At 40.8% G+C, this 25,396-nt stretch overlaps 1 protein-coding gene and 1 long non-coding RNA gene across 2 annotated transcripts; both read right to left on the minus strand.

Annotated features, from left to right (window-relative positions):
• On the minus strand, nucleotides 1-25,253 carry PSMB7 (proteasome 20S subunit beta 7). The gene is made up of 8 exons (XM_035341527.1): nucleotides 25,083-25,253; nucleotides 24,846-24,939; nucleotides 24,552-24,649; nucleotides 24,303-24,443; nucleotides 22,955-23,070; nucleotides 14,842-14,900; nucleotides 1,719-1,870; nucleotides 1-240 (listed from the first exon to the last, which is right to left on the minus strand). The coding sequence occupies exons 1-8, from the start codon at nucleotides 25,142-25,144 to the stop codon at nucleotides 129-131; spliced, it is 834 nt and encodes a 277-aa protein (XP_035197418.1). The 5' UTR covers nucleotides 25,145-25,253; the 3' UTR covers nucleotides 1-128.
• On the minus strand, nucleotides 18,690-22,941 carry LOC118175349. Its single transcript, XR_004754952.1, has 3 exons — nucleotides 22,734-22,941; nucleotides 22,524-22,656; nucleotides 18,690-18,701 (listed from the first exon to the last, which is right to left on the minus strand). It is a non-coding gene; the product is annotated as an uncharacterized LOC118175349 (long non-coding RNA).
• Nucleotides 25,254-25,396: the final 143 nt, after the last annotated feature.

Raw genomic sequence — 25,396 nt, forward strand, 5'->3', positions numbered from 1 at the left:
TTAAGAGAATGGCCAGAACCCTCTTTATTCTGTAGCAGTTGCATGTTTCTCTTTGAGCAGGAAGGCTTCTAAAAGCGAAACATAACTAGCGTACATATGCAGTGACACAGGAGGGCTGCACATAATGTTCAGGAAGTATCCATGGTTTGGACAGTTTCATCCACCACCTCAATTTCCAGGAGTGCTACGTGTTCTGTGAGAACAGCAGTAGTTCCTTTTTCACACTTGTATCTACCATACCTGTTAAAGAAAACATTGAAAGTTGAGCTGAAAGATGGTACTACCTAGGAAAACTCATTTAAAAGTTCAGAACTAATTAGCTTTCTGTGATGTGGAAGTTTCTTACACTAGTCCAGAGTGACACTGTGCTTATTGTAGAATCTAAACTGATTGCAACAACTAATAGTTTTAGCTAACCTAGCATTTTTATGAAATGTATGGTCTTTAAAAAAAAGTAGCAGGGAACTTGAAAGGCTTTGTAGAAATAAGTTGGATCTCATTATAGCATAGGCCATTGTTGCTGTTACTCCTGCTCAAAGCACAAGCTTTTTGTTCTTCTCTAGATTAATTTTACCAGTGTATAAACTTTGGGTTTCCATGCTAACTGTAGCTATCATTTAACACAATGACTGCCTATAACCAAGCCATATTTCAGAAGTTTTGCTGCATCTGACTGTAAAGGAGTTGTCACTCTTTTCCCATTTACACTGTAGAAGCCATAATCTCACTTAAAATGTTCAATAAGATTCTTCTGGCTAACCACCTATATAATGAGAAGTTCCTGCCCAGAATAAAGGGTCGTGCATACAAGTTTGTACAGTAAGAAACCAAAGGATTTTTAAGTGAAGCAGTGCAATTCGTTTTGGCTATGGCCACCTGCATTAAAAAGAAGGGGAAAAGAGATTCCTTTGAAGTGCACTATTCTGGTAGCGTACTGAGAAGTTGCACAACTTGCTACACATAACATAGGAGTACATATATCGCAAAATCCTTTAACTGGGGGCTGTAATTTCACTGACGAGGCAATGTAATTCACCGAACAACACATCTGAGCCTTTAGAGGTACAATTTGTCAGCTCTCCTAACACGCCAATTCTGCTCACTTGAGAATCTCAGCACCTCTGTACCCTGAATAGTCTCAGTGACGCAAGACAATATTACATACTTAAATGTAACCTTGTTTCCCAACAACTTCCAAAGTTAGAATGGTTACAAGCATTCAAAACAAGTCACAGAATAATGTCATTTTCAATAAATACACGCAGTGAACACCGAACAACGAATACAGGCTGGGCTGCACCGCGTGCTCCTTTTTCAAATCCCCACGCTACGATTACGCAGAACTGCAGTGGGAACATGGTGATACCACAAGTGGGCACCACACTCTTCAGCAAACATGCAAAGCGGGACCTTCTTGCTACCTGATAGATCTAGTCAGTCACAAATGCGAACCTTCATCACACACAAACTGCCTGAAACGCCACAAGCAGTCTCTGAACATAGCAGTGAGGTGACAGGTAAGCAATCAGTTTCTTTCATACACCTCTAAGTGCAACTAAGCCCCTTGTCAACTGCCTAGTACAGCCATTAATTTTGTTTTCTCGTTTAGCTGAAATTCAGTAGAGAGATCTAGAGAGTACTAGGACAACATTTAGTATTATGGAAAACAGGAGAGGTTAGGAGCAGCCTGGGTAACGCACAGCGTCAGAAACACTAACCTTTCGCCTTTTCTGTTGGCCACATCGTATGGACGGAGGAAATCCAGCTTATTCTTGCTTATGACACAGATATCTATGTTACTGCCAGAGCCCAGATCATTGTATATGCCAGCTGCGATGGCATCTCTCACAAGCTGTTTGGCTTCCTCTTCCTGTAAAAGTAAAAAAAAAAAAAAAAAAAGCTGTCAATGCACAAGCGTTGGCATGTCACAGAAATGTTTGTCCATGTGGCAGGGGAAGCTGTGAGCACTCACAACAATAAATGAGATAATCACCAAGCACTACAGAGCACGAACAGCAGCCTACTGAACAGTGGGACAGCCTTCACCCTGTTTGGGCTCCATCCCTCTCTCGCCTGAACATAGAGGCATCAGATTTAGTAAACACAGTCAAGGAAACAAAATTAAGATTTTTGTCGCAATGAGTGGAGAAATTAAATGTGTGGATTTTATCTTCCAGGCTTCTGTGCACGCGAACAAGTTCCCTACAGTGCCCTCTGTAACAGCTGCATACAAATTAAAGATCCATACTGGTTTACTTACACTCCTTCCCTAGGTAGAAGCTACTTACTCTTCTTCTGCAGTATCCAAAATATTTGTGTACTTTTGGAACATAGCTTGGTTTACAAAATATATTCACTGCAAGGCAGCCTCGCTCTGCACTGAATTGTAGCCTACTAATAGTTTTAATTCCCGTCCTGAAAACGGGTACAGAAAACTTAGCTGAACATACTGGCAGAACTAGGAAGCTCTATCAAAATATTGCAGATTTTGATTGACTTCTTAGCATTTAGATGAGAAAATGGGAAGTTTGCTACAGTCCCTCTTCTGCTATAGACTTCAGAAATTCCATAGGTAATTAAAGCATAATATATATACTAAGCATATTATATTTATGCATTTTAAAACATGTATTTCTACATTATTTAGTACAACTAGTGGAATCCTGGTTGTAAAAAAAACTCGAACAGGAAATAAAGCTCACTGCTTATTGCTGCTGCAACCATGCACTAATCCCGCGGAGGTTCAGATGTTCACATTCTTATGGGTTTTCCATTATCTACTTTCTTTTAAAAGTGCAAATATGCAGCTGGTGAGCTCTGCATGCTGCACATAACTAAGGATTTTTTATTATTATTATTTTTTACATTATTTGGAAGCTGTCTAAATAGTGTGAAACAGACAATAGCATCTCAATTAAACAAACACGTTAACATTAACGTCTTTTACAAGGACACATTTCAAAATCATCAAAACTCTCCATTAAAATATCACAACAGATTTGTGATCATCTTTGTCCCCCATCCCTAAATAAACGGCATGTTGACAAAGAGGCCTCAGAAGTGCAAGTTCTGATACACCCGATAACCTCGCCTAGTGCGGGCTATTACAGCTGCATTGGCTCCCTCTACAGCTCCCAAGGAGGGCTTATTTTTATTCCAAAAGCAACTCCAAAAGCTGAAAGTCACAGATGAGATCCAGCAATATTAGAAACGAACCAAAACCATTAAATCCTTAATTTTACACTGTAGCCAAAGATAGCGAGCATCAATATTGCAAAACAACCTTACTGCATTCATTTACATCCTGCAAAACACAGCGACGGGCGCCTGTTCTCAGCACCGGCGTGTCCCTGCCGTCACACCAGCTCCCTCGTGCCACCGCCCTGCAGCTCCCTGCCCCGTTGCCTCTGCCCCGCGCCCCGTCCTGCTGGCAGCAGCGTCAGGCTGCAGGGCAGGGCTGCCCCTGTACCCACACCCACCCCATTTTCATCTTTTCCGGGGCCTCTTAGGTACACACCTGAGCACAAAGCACACCCTCGCCGCCAGCTTAGGTTTTCTCCAATGTGTTACAAGAACTTACTGAAACCCTACGAGGAGGGCAGGCCTGTTCCAAGAAGGAAAGATAAGACTGAAAAAAGACCAGGAACACAAAATTTTGTCTCAGTTTTAGCTTAAGGTCCTTCATGGCCATTACTGCACAGCTAGCCCGACGCGATCAGCGGGGTAACTGCGTGCTGCGGCCACTCCATCGCTTCGCTGGCACTTCCTACATCTCAGTCATCTTCTGCCGTTAGACATGAATGAAAGAGCCAACACCGGTGCTGCTGCTGGTAGAGGCAGCTTTACTTGCTTCCTTTTAAAGGCCTCAGCGTCCCTGCCACTGTCCTGCCCGTGAAAATCACGATGCTGAGAGCCCAACGCCTCTGATTCAGACGGCAGCTGCACCAGCCCCAGCGTACAAGTGCAGCTGAAGAGGAGCCCAAAATTAGCTCAGCTACAATCACGTCTGCTCCCAGCGCATACTCTGCATTCTCCCATGGCCCTCTGTAAAAGAATTTGTAAATAGCAGCGTTCCTCTTCCAACGGCTTCATTAAGGTACTGACCAAGAGTGGGGCTTTTTCAGTAAACTGTCGAAACAGCCTAAGTTCATATTAGCCTCAACCCTTAAAAACAAGAAACCCCACTTCCACTGAACGACACTTTCCACCAAGCTGACTACAACAAAACAGACACGCCGTGAAAACAACTCCTCTATGTTTCCTCTGTGTTTCGGCAGTACAGCTCTGATAAGCAAGTGTTTTCTCCTTCAGCTGATACAAGGCTGCTTGCACAGATGTGATGTGTGCTAACGGCGTTTTATGTTTATTTTCACAATACTACAAAGAGAAACAAATAGTGTGTGCACAGATTTTTTTTTTTTTAATTAAAGTGGCAGCAAAACCAGAAACATTTCAAGCTATTATTTGAGCTGCTGGTACAATAGAAACATCTTAGGAAAAGCAAAGCAGAATATGAGTGTTTCTTCCCACCCCCCCTTCATATTTTTTTTTTTTTTTAGAATTATGTAAAATCTTGCAGAGTCATCCCATTTTTTTATTATTTCTTAAAACGTACTCTATTAGTCTACTGTTATCAAAACGCCAGCAGTTCTAAATGACCAGTACAGTCAACAGAGTTCAGCTGTAACCACGCTACAGCATCTGTTACACTGAGAAGGTCTAAAATGTAATCTCAGCTCCTTCATCTGATATAGTACAGCCTAGTTCAGGAACCTGCAATCATTTTAATTATAGAAAACCCTACTACAGTGCTATGTTTACTCCTCCTCCCCTTTCCATAATTTAGAAAGATGACCAGAATAGCCACGAGAGGGAAAAAAAATATCCTTGATGGAGATGCTGCATGCAAAGTTCTAGCAAGGACTGCTGTTTTACAATCCGAAAACGGGGGGGTTGTGGTGAAAAGTGCTGACACAGTCCTAAGTGTAGGGGCACGAATGAGTCACTGTAATAAGTAATCTTAAAAAACCCTAAAAGTTCAGAGCATATAAAAGGAGCACTTCCTACTTTACGGTTGCAAAGACCAAGCTAACTGGGAATATCATTCTCTCGGGTCCACACTGCTTCTTAAATGAGATTACAGCAAGAGTGATGTACTGTAATACAAGTCAGTTGTGACAAGCAGCGCTTTATAGAGCTATCTGTTTGTCTCCATCGCTACATCACACAATGTGTCCCAGGACTCCAATGTGCAACTCCATTTACCACTACATGACAAATGGGCAGCACTTGTAAAAGGCGCAAAGAGGTCCAGATCAGCCACGTAATGGTCACCACAGATGTACCGTAGTGCTGGAGGGGGAACAAACAGACCCCCAAGTTCATTAAACTGACCAGTAATGGATCTTTCAAAACGCGTCTTAGGAATAGCACAGTAAAGGCTAAAATAAATAACTCAGCATGAAAGGCTAATCTGAAACGGTGTTTGATAAATTATTTATAACACAGACAATTGTCTGCATTTAATATTGGAGCTACTGGTAGCATCTTTAAAAGATGATTTATGTGTTGTAATGCCATTAAGCTTTATATGAGCCCACTGCTAGCTATAAAGTCTGCTGAGATTTAGAGAATGAGTTTTAAACTGTCACTGCAGCATCATAGTAGATGGAGACTGTATTAAATCTTTACTTTAAACCTGTTATCTGGAGAGTTGCATTTTGTAGACACTCAAGAACTGATAGATTACCTCTCCACAGCTGCTATGGTGCAAGTCCCAAACAGCACCAACGAGGAACTTTTACACATTACTCTTGTATACGACTTGAATCAAGTTTCTCCTCTCACTTAAGCAATTTCCAGGTTTCAAATACTACTGAAGTAAAGAAGACACTTCTACAGAGGATGTGGACATTTCTGCCTCACGTTAATGCTATTTTACCGATAGCTTTTAAGCAGGTTAATCATGATGCCTACAGTACAGGGAGCAGTTGAACAGCTTTGTGAATATTATTTCCTAAATTATTTTTTTAAAAACTTCACAAGCAAGTTAAACAAGATGTCTTTTCCGGATTTAAAAACTGCAGAAAGCTTTTTTATTTTTTAATTTTTACCAAAAAGGAATAAATGGCTCCTGCAGGTCACCAGTATCCTGTCAGCACCGGAGAACTGCACTGCGTATCAAGTATCTAAGTCTCAGTAAGAATTTGAAATATTAGCACACAATGAACATCACTGGGTGTAGGTAACAATTTAAAAAAATCTAAAAGCATGTAACAAAACTGACCTTTACAGCAGAATGGAATTTGTTCCAATTCCATAATGTAGAAAGTACACCCTAGTGAAAGGCAGAGTCCACCAGACGGCAGGTGGGAAGGGAGTGCAAGGAAGCAGAGGGGAAGGAATCGGAAGCTGCAGGGAGGGCAGAGATGGTAAAAAAAAAATCTATAAAGAAGTGTTGGGAATTGGAGGCTAGGAAAGTGATACCTCTTGAAGGACATGAGCACCTACAGAAGCATAATTAGACTTTGGAAGAGTAATCAGCAGACTACAACATGCGAGAGGATGTGCAGGGCTGTCTGTTGGGAGGAATCGTGGCAGAGATCAATACGTAACTGGAAGCAATGCTAAAATCTGTGGGTAAGTCCAAAGAGATAACAAAACTGGGAAGCAAAGTACATTGCTTTTTTTTCTTTCATTGTAAGGAGACGTTGAAAGGCTTCATTTAGTGAGGACGAATTTGTTTTGGCTGCCTTTGAAGCTGGAAAGGGGCTGGCACTTGTAATTTCAACCACTCGGTTTCACAAGCCTTCCCCAAAAAAGAGCGTGAATTTCAAGCAGTACCTCACAAGCAGATGAAAAATATAGTTTGTTTCATAAATCTGTTTTATAAAAATATATAAACTATACCTCAATCACTGTATCTTGCTTTTCTTTCAGCTTTGATGAGATGAACAAATTTGGAAGTCTTTCTAGCTCCCCCCCCCCCCCTCGCTCCTTCCACCACCAGCTTTTGTTCAGTTTCTAAAAAGTCACAAAGTAAAGCAAAAGGATTATGAAAATCAGAATCTGTAAAGATTAGCAGCATCTGGGAGACACGTAGCAGTAAAACACAAAAGATGGGTCCTGGGAGCAAATACCAATTCGTGCATAAAGGAAGGGTAGGAGCTATTGAATATTCTCAGTAAGGGCGATGGAAAAATTAAAAGGACTCGAAGACTATCAAATATGATTACAATTTCCTCTCCAGAACGCATCCTGTCGAATGCTGGGGATCATGCCTTCTGTTTGGAACGGCTTTCATAATAAGGCAACTTTAATTGCATTTGTCTAAATTCTACCTTCTCTGCAAGTTTTTAAAGTTGGGACTTCATTTTTATTTATTTAAATAGAAGCACAACCGAATTTAAGTTAGATACATTCCTGTATCTCCTTATGCCACTACACCACTTTTCCCTTCAGAACGTGGCATGTTCAAATGCAAACTCTACAGAGATGTCTGTGGCACCACCACTGATCCGATACATTGAAAGACAAAAAAAATTGCTGAAAACTCTGGTTATTAACACATCAGGGTTAATACACTGCCTACTTCACACAAAAAATGCAGGAAATCTAGTTTTGATAGGAAGTAATTTTCAGCACAAATGGCATAGGCAGAAAATTATGCAGAAAAGAAATCAGAGCACAGCAGTGACCTAGCAGCCTTGTTAAACCTCAGCAAATTTAAGTTTGTACGCAAATTTACCTAAATTCATTAATATATCGGATAATTCTGTATTGCATTTGATGCAAATTTTGTTGTGAGTAATATATTAGTAAATGTTTATTTTTCTAACTGCTCTTACTAGGATCTTCTCAAATAAAATATACCTAAGTCCCTAATTACTATTCTCAGTAATTACATTTTTTTCTTGTTCCATTGGTACAGACGCCTGCAAGCCCATGCTCATCGCCACCTCCCCCTTTCTGATACCGTACACCACACAAGTATAATAAACCATGTTAATATTTCATACCAGTGTGAAATATGCTGGAGTATCAATTCAACATCTGCTGTCTTTAGGGTACTGGCGTCCCGCAGAGACACTTTCAATTTGTAATTGAGTTCTATACTGAATTAATCAGCAGTTTATCTTTTTTAGTAAAATAATGTCTTCCCCACTAACCTGGATTTACATTAACAATTTATGCCAAATTACCTGCCAAGGCAAAAAACTTACATGATTCGGAACTCCTATTCAATAACGTTAGTTCCTATATTTCATTCCTTACACGGAGACTAGTACAACACATAGCTCCGCTGGTACAGAATTAAATCACAAGCTCCTCTCCCAGCTGCGGGACTTCTTTTAATACTATTTCCATACTTTGAGCTAAGAATTAATATGAAAACACATTTAATCTATTGTTTGTATCTGTGTAAAGTTCACGTTTTTCAGGGAATCAATTCTCAGAATAAAATGAACTCGCTCAACAACAGAGCTGTAAATTCTGCCAGGCTGAAGTTCTACCCGGCGCGGTACCTCGGCTTTCTGTACCACCGCATCACCTTGCACTGAGGCACTGAACCTTAGCTGCCAGGGTGTAGCAAGAAATGTAAACCATGGAGGGAATAAAAACAGAAAATCTATGCCTTAGTACTGTGCACCAAAAGATGGATATCCAGCAATAACATCTGGCTTCAAATACAGCAAATTAACTTTCATGTGACTATTACCTAAACTCTAAAAAAATGATGGAAGGGAATGAAGGTGAACATTTTGTCTGGGAAAAAAAAAAAAAAAAAAAAAAGTCTTTGGCCCTGGTCATTTTTTCTTCCTCAAAGCACCAAAAAGCTCCATAAACCTCGCTGGCTCGCAGGATGCCTCCCCCCGGAGCGCAGGCACTATGCCCCCAGCCTCACACCAATTCGGTCTGCTCCGCTCATGCTCTGCCTTCGCAGTCCTCGCTGCAGGACGGCACTCGGGCTCCGTGCCACCTGAAATATTTTCCAGCATGTTTTGCCTGGGTTCTGCGGTTATGGGAGATACACAAGCTGAAACAATTTAAACAGGAACACCTGCTCCTGAGAAATGCATCAAAAATAATTACCTGTCCTACATCGACCCTCTGCAGTGAAATGATCTCTTAACATGGAGCTCTGCTTCTGGCTGCCTTGTCTACATTATTACGTACAAAGTTTAAGTATTACTTTGGTAAAGGTGAAGAAATGGTTGCTCCTTGTCATGCAGCAAGGCCCAATTTAAAACAAGGCAAATCTTATTTATTTTGAGAGCCCATAAACAGAAACCTAGAAGAAAGTGCTACGGGCTACTACTGTAACCCAGATTAATACTGCTGGCAGTTTCCCACCTGATTTCTGCACAGAAATTGTACTTTGATATATTCAAAAGCACACCTCAAAACTTCTCCAGTAACCTCAGCCGTTTCAGAGCCCACGTAGCTATGAGGCAGCACGGACCATTTTAAATCAGGTTCGTATTTCCCATTTAACATTGGCTCAACAATGGAAATCAATCCACGGCACAATCCTGCGGAAGATGAGAACAGAACCGACCGACCAGCATGCCAAGCAGGAAGTAGTTAGGGTACAGCAAGTTTAACCTAAAAAATATGGAACAGCACGAGAAGCCTTTATTTTCTGGATGGCTGTCTGTGGTAATATCTGGTATTTACCCACGGAAATTCAGGTCCCTGAAGGAGAAAATAATACAGGTACGTAAGGAAAGCATGAAATCTGTATCACTGAGAGCTCCATCAGGAAAAGGCAGTGAAAACATGCCACTATCAGTCTCCGTTATTGTCACTGAGTAATGAAATAAACAGATATACAGAGCACATAAATACTAAGTACTTATTTTTGTTCACAGAGTCAGATTTTTTTTTCCATTTACTTAATCTCTGTGTTTGACACCAACAGGAGTTCAAGTATCTCAGGCAGGCTCTCCAGCTTAACTCTGATAGTCTGGCTTGATCTCTATTGTCTGCTGTCTGAGTTCAGCCGACAAACCTCCCAGCAAGTGGTCACCTTCCCATGGAGTCATTAAAGCTCTGGATGTCAGCTGGTGGGATTAGCCTGCAGACTTGCACACCTGAGCCCTATGGCGGGGACACAGGCATTTTGATCACCATCACTAATGAATACAGAATTCATATGCAGCTTGTCATTGTTCCTGAGCCCCGAATCACACAGATGCAGTCTAAATAAGAATGATGAGAACTGTTGTTGAAGATTAGAGAGTTTTGGCAGTTTCCAAAAATAGCTCACTATTATTCTCAGTAGTTAATACACAAAAACAATGCCACCATATTGAGGGACAGTAGGAAATATAAGCACAGAAACATTTTTGAATGATCTGTGTATCACCTGTTTAAAAACGGAAAAAAGTGACATGTTTTCCTAATTTTTGTACTAAGCCTGATACTTACAGTAAGATAAACAAATAAAAAGTCTGTGGTGGAACTAGTGTTCATACTACCTTCCCCTTTGATACAGCAAAGACCTTCAGTGCGCACAGAGCATCCCGGGGAAGGCGGATAATCTCAGGGGTACGGGGCTGCTCCCACGCACCTCAAAAACCAGTGGCAAAGCCAGGAACAAAACTGCGGACCAGAAGAGCCTGAGACTACACATTTTAAACCTAGGTCACTTCCAGCCCTGCTCCTTTCAGTAATTTCTTTGTGAGCACACCTACTCAGACAGTCGCAAAGGTTGCTACCTCCCACTGCTGGTCTGCTTCTCGCTTCTCCTTTTACAAGGGATTACCACACCTGCCAGCTGGACTGCTCCTGAGATTGCTCCCTAACCCAGGCTTGTCAAAACCAAGCAAGTCAGCAAAGGTAGTTACTGCAGAACGATCACAAAAGCCAATCTGGCCACCAGGTGAAGGAACACGTCTCTGGTGGGAAAGCGGGACGCAGAGTATTTTACCTCCCGGACAGCAGAGCTACCCCTGCACGAGGGCCAGCGTCTGTGCTTCGAGGGGAACACAGTCACAGCACCGCCACCCCCTTTGCAAATCCATTCCTAGCCTTCCAGAGCTTCTGGTTTTCTGTCATCACTGCTTGACTTCCTGCCACGCTAAAAACGGTGTACTAAATGACTGTAAATATCATCTCACATTTTTGCAACGATCCATTTTAGGTGTAATTACTAAATAGCTGCCAGACTCCTATCCCCTTCCATTGTTCCCCACCTATTCTGTGTCCCTGAATGCATTATGAGACGTATTTTATTTTTTCTCTGCAGTAAGTAATACTGCTTTCTGTGGCTTCTACTCATTCTCTTCCTTTTAGATTCTCCTTTAATAAACTTGGCTGTTTCAATGACATACAAAAAAGAAAGTTACAGACAGCCTGTGTCCATGCTTAAACATGAAGCTGTCCATGGCTACGGTACAGCCTCACTGTACATCAAGGAATTCTTCCACAGACAAAAAACCTTCTACTTTGCAAAGAGAAGACAAATACCAGGACAAAATATATAACGTTCCTCCCCCGTTTCCCTTGGAATTCACCAACCACAGTATACATAAAGCCAGGATTCCACCAGCATCTAATACCATAGACAGACTTTTTTTTTTTTCCCAGATCATGACGGTTGCCAAATCTACTGCTTCAGAGCACTTCTTCACTATTGTTTAACACGGCAAGGCATGAGCATATTTGCAAATTCTGACTAAGGTTTAAAAACCATATGGCTACTCTGCTGAAAGAAAAATTGGCTGCAATGAAAGATCTAAGCTCAAAACACTCTATTAGATGTGCTGCTCTTCCACTTATGTTTTTTAAAGTAGATCTATAGCTGCCCACATGACAGATTAATATTGTTCCACAGTAGTTAGGTGCTTGGCATTACATTTTGAAGCATCTACAGGCCTTCAGGGCTGAAAGTGTTCACATCTTCAGCAATCTATAATGGTTCCTCTAGAGGCCAGCACTTGCTTCATAATGAAACATGCCTCCATAAATCAGACTGCAGAAGTGGCACTTGTGTACGTCACCATCCATCTTAGCAGTTTCTCTGAAGGATGTTGGGTAAAGATCATCTCCCGGCATTGCAACCAGGGAAAGGACCATCACAGTTGGCATTGATAAAGCATGTGCTACTTAAATCTGAAGACACACTAAGTCTGTGGAAAAAAACACATCCTGCTGGTGTTAGCATGCCTCAGGCAGTGGTAGAAGCTTCAGCAACTCATCTTCAAAAGGCAGAGAGCCAGGGCTCTAGAAACCTGCAAAAATTGGCTAAGCCTGCAGTCTTTTTTTTTTTTTTCCTTTTTTTTTTTTTTTTTTTTTTTTAAGTTGAGAATCTTCAAAGTCTACAATTCTAACTGTAGGGCACAGCAGCTGCCACTGCAGATTTGATCCTCTCAGCTTTTGGCAGCTCTCAACTTGAAATTCTAGCAAAAGAATTTTTCAAGTTGCTATTATTGCCTGTCATAGATTTATAAATATTGTGCACTATCTGCTGTGGCATGGCTCTCATGGGACACCAGTGCATGCCAAAAGCATAACAGAATGAAAAACAGTTCCTATTCTTCAAATAAATGCTAATTTTTTTTAACTGTGCTCATACGATGTGTTTGGTGATCAGCTTCAATAGTACAGAATTTATATCAGAGGGAAAAAAGCTGATTGTCTTTTCCAGTAGTATTCAGCTGCTACTTTCATTAAGCTTGTTTAATTACATTCCAGATGCTAATTTGCAAGTCGATACCAGAGGGTGCAGGACAGTTTGCCTTTGAATCATTTTTCTGTGATGTGATGGTCTTGCAGCACACCACTACCCTTCAGTAGCCCTAGCTAGATATTCTGACAATTAGTGCGAAAGAAAGCAGTATTGATCTTGACAGAAAAATATTAATCCTCTACCCATTTCATTAAATTAATCTCCACAAATTTTAGATTTAATCATCATTGCCGTTTCATAGCAAATTTTACATAAAATACACAGTGTAGTTCGGATTTAATTTAATTTCAGTAGAAATGTGCTATTTGGTTATTTTATTGGAAAAAACAAATCTGGCATGAAAAGTAAATATTTTAAGATGGCAGCTGTAACAGCATGAAGAAGTGTTTAAAAGTACAGCTTGAGCTCTACCACTTGAAACTTTGCTGGTTTAGATATTCTGATTATTAAATTATTAGACAACAGAATGTCTCATAAAAACAAAGGAAGGGTTAAGGGTTTGAGGCTTGCACACAAGCCTCAAACATCTAAATATCTATTTCAACAAACTGGTAGGCTGCATTTCCACATGCTTGTTCTAACAGTGAGTATCTGCTGCCATTTACGGTTGTGTATGAAGACAATTTAATTAGGATGACCTTTCTAAACAGGAAAGGTTGGAAATTTACCAATTTTGGGTGCATTTTTGGTTGCTCTTACACAAAGAAAGACTTAAAATACAAGCTTGAAAACTAGCTGAGAATGAGGTAAGATTTTTAGTTTCAGAGCATAGCTCTTTGACATTTGTATCTTTGAAAGGGGACTATTATGCTGTAGCTGTTGATTCCAAGGATTTGTAGTCCATGTTTTCAGTCTGAATAGCACACATGCCAAGTGCATAGTCACAGGAGAGGCTGGAAAAGAGACTGTGTCATTCTCACAGCAGTATGAGGGGAAAAAAGGAGTAGAAAGACTACCTCTACACCTAGTGGTTCTTTGTATTCGTTATCTAGTGCAATGCTACTTACAGAAGATACTTGAGTGCCTATTAAAAGGTTCCAATGTTTTTGATAGCATTTATTAATATACTGGAGGCCAGAAATCCAGGTTCTTCAGATATTACCTAAAACCCTGAAGCAACATACAAATCCTCGTCTCACTGCATTTTTTAATTTTGCACACCCACAATTATTTCATATATATAACAGCATATGACATAAGTGTAAACTTTAAGTTTCAGTGAGGAACTCAAGAGTTTATGGATTATCCCCAGAAAATACACTGCTGTCATGGCAACCTCTGGAGGGGAGAAAATGGCCCACAGCAGTTGCCCTACAAAGATGAGGAACGTCTGAAGACCTTTTCTGAGGTTCATCAACTTTTTGTGCATTATTCAGCAATACTGAATATCTAGTAAGACTTTTTTCACCATTTTTAGTTTAGCAGACACTGAACATGGTCCTAATAAGTGTAATGAAATACTAGAGAGAATACAAAAACATGTCCTTGGATAAATTCATTTGGAAAAAAAAAAAATAACAGAAGAACTTATTCTGATCTTCATCAAGACACTCCAGCTTTTATAGCTCTCCTTAATGATTCTCTTTCATGAACAACCATAACATTTCTCAAGTTTGATCATTGGCAAAACACAAACAACTCACAACCAAGCCTTCCAATAACCAGCTTTTAAGTAGGTAATAACAACAAGAATGTAGTCGCTAGTTCTGAACATAGCCAGTCAACCCAAAATCTAACTGGTTTCCTATGCTACTGGAACATTTTTTGTTATTTTTACAATCACCTATTCTCTTTTAAAGACAGAGTTGCATAAAGAGACTGCCTGACTACTGAGCAAAAAAAAAACAGCAAAAATGACTATGCAAGGGCTGTTAAATTCCTGGAGTCAACTATAATTAGTAATGTACATGTTTTTCAAGCTTTCATCTACACTAAAATCATACAAGTTTTTCCATACTTATATTTGCAAGACTTTATACATTTATTCAAATTTTGTACCCTAATTTTTTACAGCTTTACAGTAAGCTGACATGAATATATTATAAGTACTTGAGCAGACTTAACTTTTTTAAAGCAAATCTCAAATTCTTCATGTCATGAGAATTACTGTAGACAAAGAAACACTGAAAGAAAAAATCATTTCTTACCTCCATGTCTGGTTTGTATTTATCTTCAAAAATGGCCATAGCTGCTAGCGATCCAGAACCTACGGTAACAAAATTAGGACACTTATTTAGCCAACATACTTAGATACAAGATTTTGGGTTGGTTCTTACTAATTTATTAAAGAAAAGGTAACGAATAATCAACAACACAAATCAGACTGCGAGCCTACCTTTGCTTACAACTACTACACAGTCTACCTCTTGAGGTCCAACACCTAATTTAATCCTAAACCTGTTATCTGGTGCACACGGACTTGTGTTCCCTGTCCCGACAGCCTTTTTATCACTGTAAACAGTGAGATATGAAAATGAGGTTAGCAAAAGTGAGTTACCTGAATGCCAGCTTCAACTCCTGCTCCTCCAGTCCCCAGCACACACACACCAGACGGTACGGCACCGGATACTGGGGGAACAGATTGCCCTAACGAGCTGCCCCAGCACAGCCACCTTTGTGCAGGGGACGAGTAAGCCAGCAATGGTAACCGGGTTGCTGGCTGCTGCCATCAGGTTATTTCCCATATCTAACAGTTTTTACACATTTATTTCATGCCATTATTTTTACTTTCAACAACAAACTCAATAGACGAAATGACAAAGATGACATCACGAGTTTAACATTACTTCTCCTAAAGCCCACGCTGCAAGCACGATAATGTAACGGAGCCCATCGTGCCCAAAGCACTAACTGCAGGTGTTACAAATACACTTCCATAAATGAATACAAAAAGCAGTACAATACTACTGGAAACTGGAAACGTGCTTTGTTCAGAGTGAATCTTCAGGAAGGGATCTCGTCTGTCTGGGGCCCTAACCATATTTCAGCATGTGCTACTTTTGGGGAGTGAATAAAGTTACCTGCAATTTTTTACTCCAATTAGAAGATTTTTTGGCATTTATTACTTTTTAACTTGTTTTGCATACTGCTATCTGTTTAGCTGGGTCACAGAGAAAGCCATATTTTCTATTTAAAATGATTTGTGTATATCGCTTGACCACCTCAATGGTTTAGTGAAAGAAAAAGGCAGCGATTAAACAGTTTCAAATGAGGTGTCCTGCTGATTTTATCAAGTCTGCTGAATGTATAATGAAAAAGGAGAAGCTGACAGTGACACTGTTGAGAAAATACAGACTACCTTATCTGAACCATTTAAGGAGGTCCAATTATAGATCAAATTTAAAGGGTAGAAACAGCAGATTTACAGACACAAATCAATGAACATGGTAATCCCAATGAATATGACAGATACTCCTGTTACAGAATATTGCTGTGGTTGAGGATCATTACCTTTACAGTACCAAATACATCACATCTAAAAGCAGTAGGACACTCTAAGTGCGCACTTGTATTACAGGCTGTGACTATTCATTTACACCTTGGAGCAATATGCGATTCCATTTTTTAAATGCTGAAGCTGGGAATAAAAAGGATTTTTAAGCAACTAATAGCAGAAATGAACTGCTGATACAAACAGCTGATGTCACAGAACAAATCACCAAATAAAAGGAATTTTACTGATCCTTCAAACAAGGTCAAAATAAGGTGCATTCCAAAACAAATAGAGGACTTAAACCATGGAATAATTCTTTTTGTACAATGACACTGGAACATTTCTAATGAAAGGTTAAAAAAAACAGTCTGCGATATGGTCTCAAGCTAAGACCATACTCTTAATGCACTCAGACGAAGGCCTACCATAAGCAGAATGGGAAGCCTTAGAACACGAGAAGAAACAACCTTACCCTTCAATTGGATTTCTTTAGAAACAAAGTTAGTTTGAAGCCTACAAGATTTTGTAAGAAATAAAATATAAAGTTAGCATCTTACAACTACTGAGCTAAGAAAAAATGGTCTTCGTTTCTTAAAACTTCTACAGACAAATAGAAACTAATCAATGCTGATAATCCAGTAATTTCATACATGGCACAATTAGACTGGATTTATTCCTCCAGTTCTCCTTTTAAAAAAGTTCACAAAAGAACCCACGGACAAGAACTCAGGACTTGGAAAGGAAAGGAAAAAAAGGAAAAAGAGATCCTTATGTTACATTAAATCCTTTATGTATAAAGTGTGTACGGTTAACTATCTCACCACATTACCACGATGCAAATAATCGTCAAATTTAATATCAGCTTTAAGTAAGTAAATGTAGCTGGTCCTACAACATAGGTTGTTGAAGAGTTGTTGAAAATGTACTTAATTATCACTACATGTAAACATTTACAGCTAAAAATCAAGATTCCAAGGAGAACAGGAAGCAATGCTGGAAAAGCAGCGTAAACTCATTTTTTTTCCTCAACTGGTCACAAATCCCAAGGTAAGTTTTATAAGCTTGCCTGTAAAAAAAAAGTATCTTAGCAGAAGTCTGCAACACAGCTAAATATTCTCTGAAAGAACAGATTTTTGAAATCTTAACTACCACGATGGAAGTTCCTTACTCTTCCTAGCACCAGCTGTAAGGACTGTGTTTTTAGGAACACCAACGTATGGAAACTTCTGAGTTCCTCCACCAAAACAAATCACCTGCTGTTTGACACCTGCAATGCGAACTGCTTGAAAGCCGTTACCGAGGTGAGTTAGTGCAGCCACTTGTAGCACGCCAAGGCAAGGAGCCTCAATCCACCCGCTGTGCTCCCAGAGGACCGACCCCTGGTCCCGCACGGCACGCACAGAAATGCAGGAACGCGGCGCGGGCGCTGCTCTGGAGCAGCCCCAAGCTCCCTGCCCGCACACCCCACAAGCCCGCAACAATGTCTGGAGAAAGACAAAATCCAAGCACTGCAAAATGCAACCCGCTAACGGGGGATAGACGCTTCCAGCTCACACAACTGATCCAAGTCAGCGAGGATCCAGCGCTGGAGCAAATCAGCCTCAAATCTATTAAAATCATCAGGAAAGCAGTGATGTATTGAAACCTTGTATAGCATCTTCAACTGAGACCAGACCCAAAGTAATACCTCAACAGCTATTTATCTTAGCTTGAGATAGATAGTTTGAGATAGGTAGCTTGCCGTTAAGTTTGGGAACTTAACACCACACAGTCCACACCATCAGTGCAGAAAGAGGAACTTCTCTTGGTTGGATTTTTTTTTTTTAGAGAGAAGATGTTAGTTTGTAACTCTTCTGTAAATCAGCAGTAAGGGTAATTAAAACCAAATATAATCAGTAAATTCTTCGTGTGTTTGTGTTACATAACATAGAAATCTTTTTGATGGATTTATTAAAAACTAACGGCAATGTTACTTCAACACCTTGGGAAAGAAGAAAAAAGTGCTGCATCAATTCCAAAGAATTTATTTCACAGCCATTTTCAGTAAGCTACGCTTCCTAAACAAATATTCAGGAAATACTGATCTGGCACCTAAAGATACAAAAGCACCAATAGCCAAAAAATAAAGAACTATAAAAACTGAGATGCAAAGTTGTATTCCAAGGCAAATACCTTTCAGCCTTGCAATTAGCAAGGACCAGAGAACTTAATTAAAAGACCACAAGAGGTTTTTTGTTTTGCTTTACTTCTTTAAGAAAGACTGGTCATTTAATAAGTTTTCACAACTGAATTATTCAAAAAATTCCTGGACTTGACTGTAATAATCTGACTTTAAAAATGCCTTTGGCATTTACATGAGGAATCGCACCACTTCAGTGTCAGATTTGTAGTAAAACATAATTGTTGATACCTAGCAGAAAATCCAGCTAACAACTTCCATTGTCTTTTGCAACTGCAGGAGCTTTTCTACGACAGATGAACTGGCCCTTTTTAGCAGAGCACTCACCGAGGACAACTCCTCACTGCTAAGCACAGCCTGTTTTCATCAGCCAAGGACCTGTTTGCTACCTCAGCCTGCCACACCGGAGGATGTGCACAGCCTTGCGAGAGTAACATTTAGCAATTCCTAATCCATCAGTGTCAGGGCTCTCTGACAGGGCATTTATTCACACGCACTCATTGTTATTCAATTTGCTGTTCAGCCTAGGTAAAAATTCGGTGATCTCCACAGCCCCATCGATCGGGATCATTTTTCACCCTGGTTCCTGGCTGAGGGGCCGAGTCTCAGCGGTGGTACTGCTTGCTCGGCAGGACAACATTGCCAATGCATGAAGAGCTGATTTATGAATATGGAGCAACACAGGTACCAGGGGACTAGCTTCTGCCACTAGAGACTACTGGAACATACTTACTGTTTCCAAAAGCTGAACTACAGACTTCAAGTGGTTTAATTTTATGCACGCATTTCATTATAAGTCTTGGCCAGAAGCTTTCCTAGACAAGCCAAGCAATCAGACAATCTTGCATCGTTTGCTGAAATCCAATTTTGTCCTTTGTCAGCATAAACAGTTTAATTTGATGTTTTCACTCCTGAGTAAGCACTGAGTATCTTTTAAATCTTCCTTGCAAGGGAGGACATCACTCTATCTGTCCACAAATACATTCAAGGCAAGATATTTTAGCACAGTAAAAACAAAAATAACCCAACACCTCAACAACATTTCCCATTAAGAACTTCATTTCCAGAAACTGACTGGCCAAAGATACGTATCCTGATTTAATAAACCACCCTTCAAACATCTGTGGAAAAACATTATGGTCTGCATAAAACAGCAATACAACTCCTATTACTATCTCTGATTTGACCTTTGATACATTTTCTGCTGTTTCAGTTCTCTTTCATTTATAAGCGTAAGCAGCTTTTACTAAACTAGCTGTTACTAAAATATATCCTAGACATTAGACAAAGTAGTATCAGCGTACTGCCTATAGAAAGGTAAAGAATATTTGTGCTGAGAAGGGCTTTGTGTGGAAGCATGGAGAGAAGTAACATGCAATCACCAGACAGACCTGGCACAGCTGACAGCAAATCAAAGCTTAAACTAGAGTAAAATTAATCCACTGAGAGCCTACTCCCTACTTACTTGAACTTGCTCTCCCACTATGTTATTTTTGTAGAGGGAGAGGAATGGAATGGCCAGGATTTCCAGAAATCCCATATTGTAAAGCTTTGAAAGCATAGGCACAGAAGTAACCATGAACATAACGGCAGCTGTGCGACGTTATTCAGGCAATCAACTCCTAGTAGTTAGCAGTGTAAAGTCATTTACGGTTTTACAGTTTACTACAATATTGGACATAAGGCAATTATAAGAATCAGACATTTACCCCATTTTTTTCTATTAAAGGCTAAACAATGACATCACGTAACATGACTGCTGCATGGATTTTCTTTGCTGAGCACGTAACGCGCCAATTGCTAAGGTAATGGCACCATCTATCGGTACAGTGCCACCTCTGCAGAATTTCTGGAAGCTGATCGCAGTTCTCCTGCCCAGAGTTAACCGCACCATTCAGTCTAACAGCTGGACTGCTTTACTAGTTCAAAGACATGGAAAGCTTTAATTGTTAAAGGCTGCGTGTTAAAAATAGGTTCATTAACTTCCAGCACAGCAAGTTAGTTCAGAGGCCACAGCTTCTTGGAATAGCTACCACATGCACACCTAACTGTCCCACACAAAGCCTCAATCTCATCAACATTGGAGATAAAGTCATATATACAGCCCTGGTTTGTCACTTACACCAGAATCTTTGCTTTTCCTCCAGCCTTTTTGTGTTTCCTCCAGCCTTCTCAAAGACTTTTTTTTTTTCATGATAAAAAAATGATCTCAAAGTTTCTTTTCTTAATCACCTTCAGCTCTAACAAATGCGGAATATTAAAGCTCTGATAAGAACAGACTGCGATCTCTTTAAAATTATCAGGAACATGCAACGGAAATTCGAAAACAAATGCAAAGAAAGTGGTGGCCTGAAGGTCAAACGAATTGGTACAAGAAACTCAGTTAAGTCAAGCCTTGACAACTAGTTTGAGTGTTTTTTCAACCCACTACTTCCTTAATCACGTTCAGAGAATGGGCAAGTTAAATCCCTGTCCCAAAGAAGTACACATTTTTCTGACAATTAAATGAAAAAGCCCATAGCATAAATTGTTTTTACAATGAAGCTGTTTTAGTTTATTGCACTGTACTAGAACTCCACAAAAACTGCTCACTAACAACTTCTGTTCTTAGTGTTGTGGTGGCATTTTGGATCCGTTTCAGGAAAAAATCCCCAAACCACAGGTTACTGCATTTCTGGTTCCTGCTCTTCCAGACAGCAGAAAAGCCAATTTATAGATACTCCAAAACCCACAAAGAAAAAAAAAAGTGCTTTAAAATTTCCAAGAATATAGCTAATGGCATTTAATCTAGAGATAACAACCATGAAGAGGAAAAGATTAACTAAAACTGAAGCTGTATTTTCCCATCACAGTCAGCGTAAAAGCTACATAGAGCAAGTCTTGCTTACTAATCTGACCTATTTCATTTTCTGCTTTCAATTTACTTTTCTGATTTATGTAGACTCTACATTACACTTCTGCAACTCTGCAGAAACCAATATTTCATTTAAAAATCATTCAAGTCTTCAAAATGAAAGGTAAATCTGAAACGAGTGTCTTCTTTTGAGTTCAGAGACCAACTGCAACCCTGGTTATGTTTGGAATTTTACCTTTTCCAGCTTTTAGAATATTCTTGCTAGGAAAATGATCTTAAAAAGAACAGGTGATACAGCACATGACTATTATCAGCTCAGAAGGCACCAGTTTTATCTCTTCCTAGTGTCTCAGTTACCTTTCTTACCAGTTTTTAGTCTTCAACCCCAAACTGTTGTCTATAAAACAGAACTCAGAACTGATCAAACAATGAAACTATTGAAAATACAACTGTGTGCAAAAGGATTTACAAGTTCAGTAATATTTCAATATGTGCGTGTCCTTCCCTTCAAAAATGTGTGTGTTAATTCCCTTTTCAAAAAAAATAACTAGGTAGAACAGCAACCACCAAGGCTCTCCTGCAAGTCGAAGGTTGTGTTTCTGGATCCTTACCAAAGGGACTCTTCAACCTTCCCTCAACAAATGAAAAACTGAACAAGATGCCTAGCTAATGAAATTTATCTAGAGGACACAGACAATGAATAGTTTTAAGATATAGTACGAATTATGAGTTAAATCCACAAATTAAGATTAAAGCTGAATGAAGATTCTGTATTCTGTAATAGCGTCTTCTCAAAAATACTCATAATGGCCTCTAATGCTCTATCAAGGAGATCGCAACTAAACGGGCTTATGCTCAAGAGCCACTTCAGTGTGAGACTTTTGTTACTGCAAAGCACCACTGAGGAGTTCAAAAGCTTAATTCTCTCCTGTAGGTATTCTTCATTTGCTTCTGTGGGAGTGGGAAACACGTTTTCAATGTCACACTCCCTAATTCAGAGCTGAATGAGATGTATAGAGAAATGCATTTTTTGCTTGCTTTTTCTAATTGTTGGCAATGAAAGCATTATGCATGACAAACATTACTGTTTAAGCTGGTCTTTCTTCATTTTTAGAACATAAACTGCTAGCAGTAATAGCAAAGAAGGGATCTTCACAGTCTGCAGGCGCTCAAATGCAACACTTGTATCAAACTATGGGAGTAAACAATGCTTCCTTAAGCTAGGTGATTCCTTTTCAAGTTGCAAATGTCAATTTCTGAAACTGACAAGCCAGTTCCTGGAGTGTAAAGACCATAGGAAACACTGATTGTGAATAGGAAGTTGAAAAAACAGCTAAAGAGGAATATACTGTGTGTCTCATACAACAAATACAACAGGTCCAAATGAGAAGCGAGACACGTTTATTCCTAACGGAACTGCAGTAAAACTTCAGGAAGAATGCAGCTCCCCAGCAAGATTTTATATGGACCATAAGTTAGCACTGTCTGCACACCAACTTTCTACAGATTTTTTTACTTTAAGTTTTTGCAAAGTCTTTTGCTTTGAGGTAAGCTGGGAAACCAAAAGAGCAACTTTCTGAATACCATTTTTGCGCCGCTTAATATTTAGATAGTGTAACAGCCCATATCTTTAAAGCATTCAAAACGGAACATCTCATCTGCTGTAAAAATATGGGTACAGCTTTATCTCTGAAGTCTGAGCTCTGTACAGCTCACAGCAGACAACAGAATTTAAATAAAAATTACACTTTTTACCAGACAGTTGTGTCAGAGTACTAAGGAACCAGCACTTACCCATGGTAACGTAAGGCAGTTTGTCAGTTGATCCGTGGGGATATATGCTGTAAAGGTGAGGTCCTGTGACATCTACTCCCCCTAAAACCAGGGCAGCACCGATGTAGCCTTGATACCTAGGGACAATGTTTATATGTGAACATGGAAACCTACGATAAAGCTGTGCTTTTTTGTTTGTCTTAAACACAACCCATGCATTTGAGAATTCTTCCATGATTACACCAGGTACATCTCCATAATAGAAAGACTGCTTTTACTATTTGTAAGCAACAGCCTAAGTTAAGAAATTAACTAAAACATTAAATATTTCACTGTCAACCAGAACAAGCATGCATTGGACAAGCAAGGAGGCTGGAAGATACATTTGTGCTGACAGGGAGAGAATTCAGAACAGTTTTCAAGCCTTGCATGAAATTCCTGTACCTGCAATTAAGTTTATATTTAGAGACTTCAAAGAAAATATATTCCTTCGTTTCCTCCATGAGATGTTCTTGGCTGATTGAACTTTTTAATTCATTGTCTTATGACATGCTTAAGGCAAACTGCCCAGCAATATAGCATCAAGCAAGTTATCTGAATTATTGTAATTCACCTAGGTGACTCAGTTGAACAAAGTTGGGGGGGTTGGGGAGAGGAGGGCTTTATTTCACTCTGCTGGAGACTCTTCCATAGTCTGAACAATCTCTCTAAATTAATACGCTTGTTTCTTTCCTTTTTCTCCTTCAGCAGCATTCTTTACTTCTACAAAAAACAGTATTGAAACAATATTGCAACGCTTAAAGATTTGGAGAACATGCCCTCAATCTAATGGCACATTTTAAATCCCGTTGCTATTTAGGAGGTACAACTGCCATACTTGTAACAGTTTCCAATCACTCAAGCAATCAGATAATTTTTCCTCGGGACAACTGCAGTACAACTTCCAACTGTTATATTCACTTATCTCACCAAACCACAAGCAGAATTCTGTATTAACAGAAGCTGCAAGCTTCAAATGGTTAATTGTTCTGTTCCTTTGAAAATAAAATAGATTTTGAGATCGTGATTCTATTACAGGTCATAAAACTCTCAACTTTAAAAGCTTAGATGTTACATGATTATTACTGGTCCAGCCATCTTGTCACAAAAACATACACATCAATTTTCACCGAAACAGTTCATTAAAGTATTGTCCTTATATTTTTGCAGTATAAATGCTATCAACACAGCACAGCTCTAGTATCAGTTCTCTAAAATATCACAGAGCAATTCTTCAGTCTTTTCTAGAGTCTTGTTAGGGAGATTAAGTAGCTTGAGTCACAGCTGGTAGTTCTAGTGGCATTATTAATAAATAAGAACATTTGCTTACCTGAAAAGCATTTGCTTTAGCATTCGATTAGCTGTGACAACGCGTGGAAGTCGTCCGGTAGACAGCGAATGGAGCTCCAGATTGGAAGAAATCAGTTGAGTTGTCATTTCGGTATCCGCGGCTGTTCCAGCACCACAACAACTGGAAAATATTGCAAGCACCTTGATATTTGTTTTTAAGCAGCTTAATATTTGCTGTTGGTAAAGCAGACAGCTAAAAACCTCACACAACAAACGATTTAACACTTACTAGATGTTAGGAGAAATGAAGTGTATTTTCGAGCAGTTCTTGTCAGCGACAACCATTCCTTCGGTTGCTCTCGTGTCTGCTCCGAGGACCACGCCATCCTGCGCAAGGAGAGAACGACTCCCAGAGCCCGGCCTCGGGGCGCTCAGCCCTGGGGGAGCTCAGCACCGGGGGGTTCGGCCCCGGGGGGCTCGGCCCCGGGCCCGGCCCCGCCGTGACTCAGCGGCGCCGCAGCGCGCGGGCCCGGCCCGCCGCCCGCCGCCAAGCACCGCAGGGAGCCCGCCCGCCGCCCCTCACCTTGAAGACGACGCCCGCGATGGTGGTGCCCGTCTTGCGGGCCGCCGGCAGCCGCTGCCCCTTCTGGACGAGCTCGGCCTCCAGGAGCGAGTTCCTGCAACACAGGGCGAGCGCTGGGGCCGGGCGGGGGGCCGGGGTTGGGGGGGACGGGCTCCGCCGGGTCCCGAGCCCCGCAGCCCGCCCGCCCGCCCGCCCGGCCGTCCCCTTGCCCCCCGGCCCGGCCGCCCCGCGCCTCACCGAGCGCAGTTGTCGAAGCTGAAGCCGCCGCTGGGCGCCTGCAGCACGGACACGGCCGCCATCTCCTCGCTGCGGCAGGGCCGAGCCGAGCGGTTCCGGGTCGGCCGCCTGCGCGCGCAGCGGAGCCGCTGCCGGGGCTGGGCCCGCCTCGGGGCCCCGCCGGGCGCTGCGAAATGGCGGCGGGGCCCGGCCCGGCCTCACGAGCACGGCTCCCTGCGGGCACGGCTCCCTCCTGCAGCGGAGGTGCCGGCCGCGCTTCTGGCCCCGTTTGCTTTCGGGTCCCTGCCCTGCTCTCAGCGCTCGGAGCTGGTGGC

This window comes from Oxyura jamaicensis, chromosome 17, assembly GCF_011077185.1.
Source record: "Oxyura jamaicensis isolate SHBP4307 breed ruddy duck chromosome 17, BPBGC_Ojam_1.0, whole genome shotgun sequence".
NCBI classification, from domain to species: Eukaryota; Metazoa; Chordata; class Aves; order Anseriformes; family Anatidae; genus Oxyura; species Oxyura jamaicensis.

What these genes read in the sequence shown, in the direction of transcription:
- PSMB7 (XM_035341527.1), bottom strand. Translation starts at nt 25,144, where the DNA reads ATGGCGGCCGTGTCCGTGCTGCAGGCGCCCAGCGGCGGCTTCAGCTTC. An exon ending in ACTGCCTTACGTTACCATGG is followed by an intron (nt 14,901 to 22,954) that starts GTAAGTGCTGGT and finishes TTGTTACCGTAG; the next exon opens with GTTCTGGATCGCTAGCAGCT. An exon ending in GCCAACAGAAAAGGCGAAAG is followed by an intron (nt 241 to 1,718) that starts GTTAGTGTTTCT and finishes TTTCTTTAACAG; the next exon opens with GTATGGTAGATACAAGTGTG.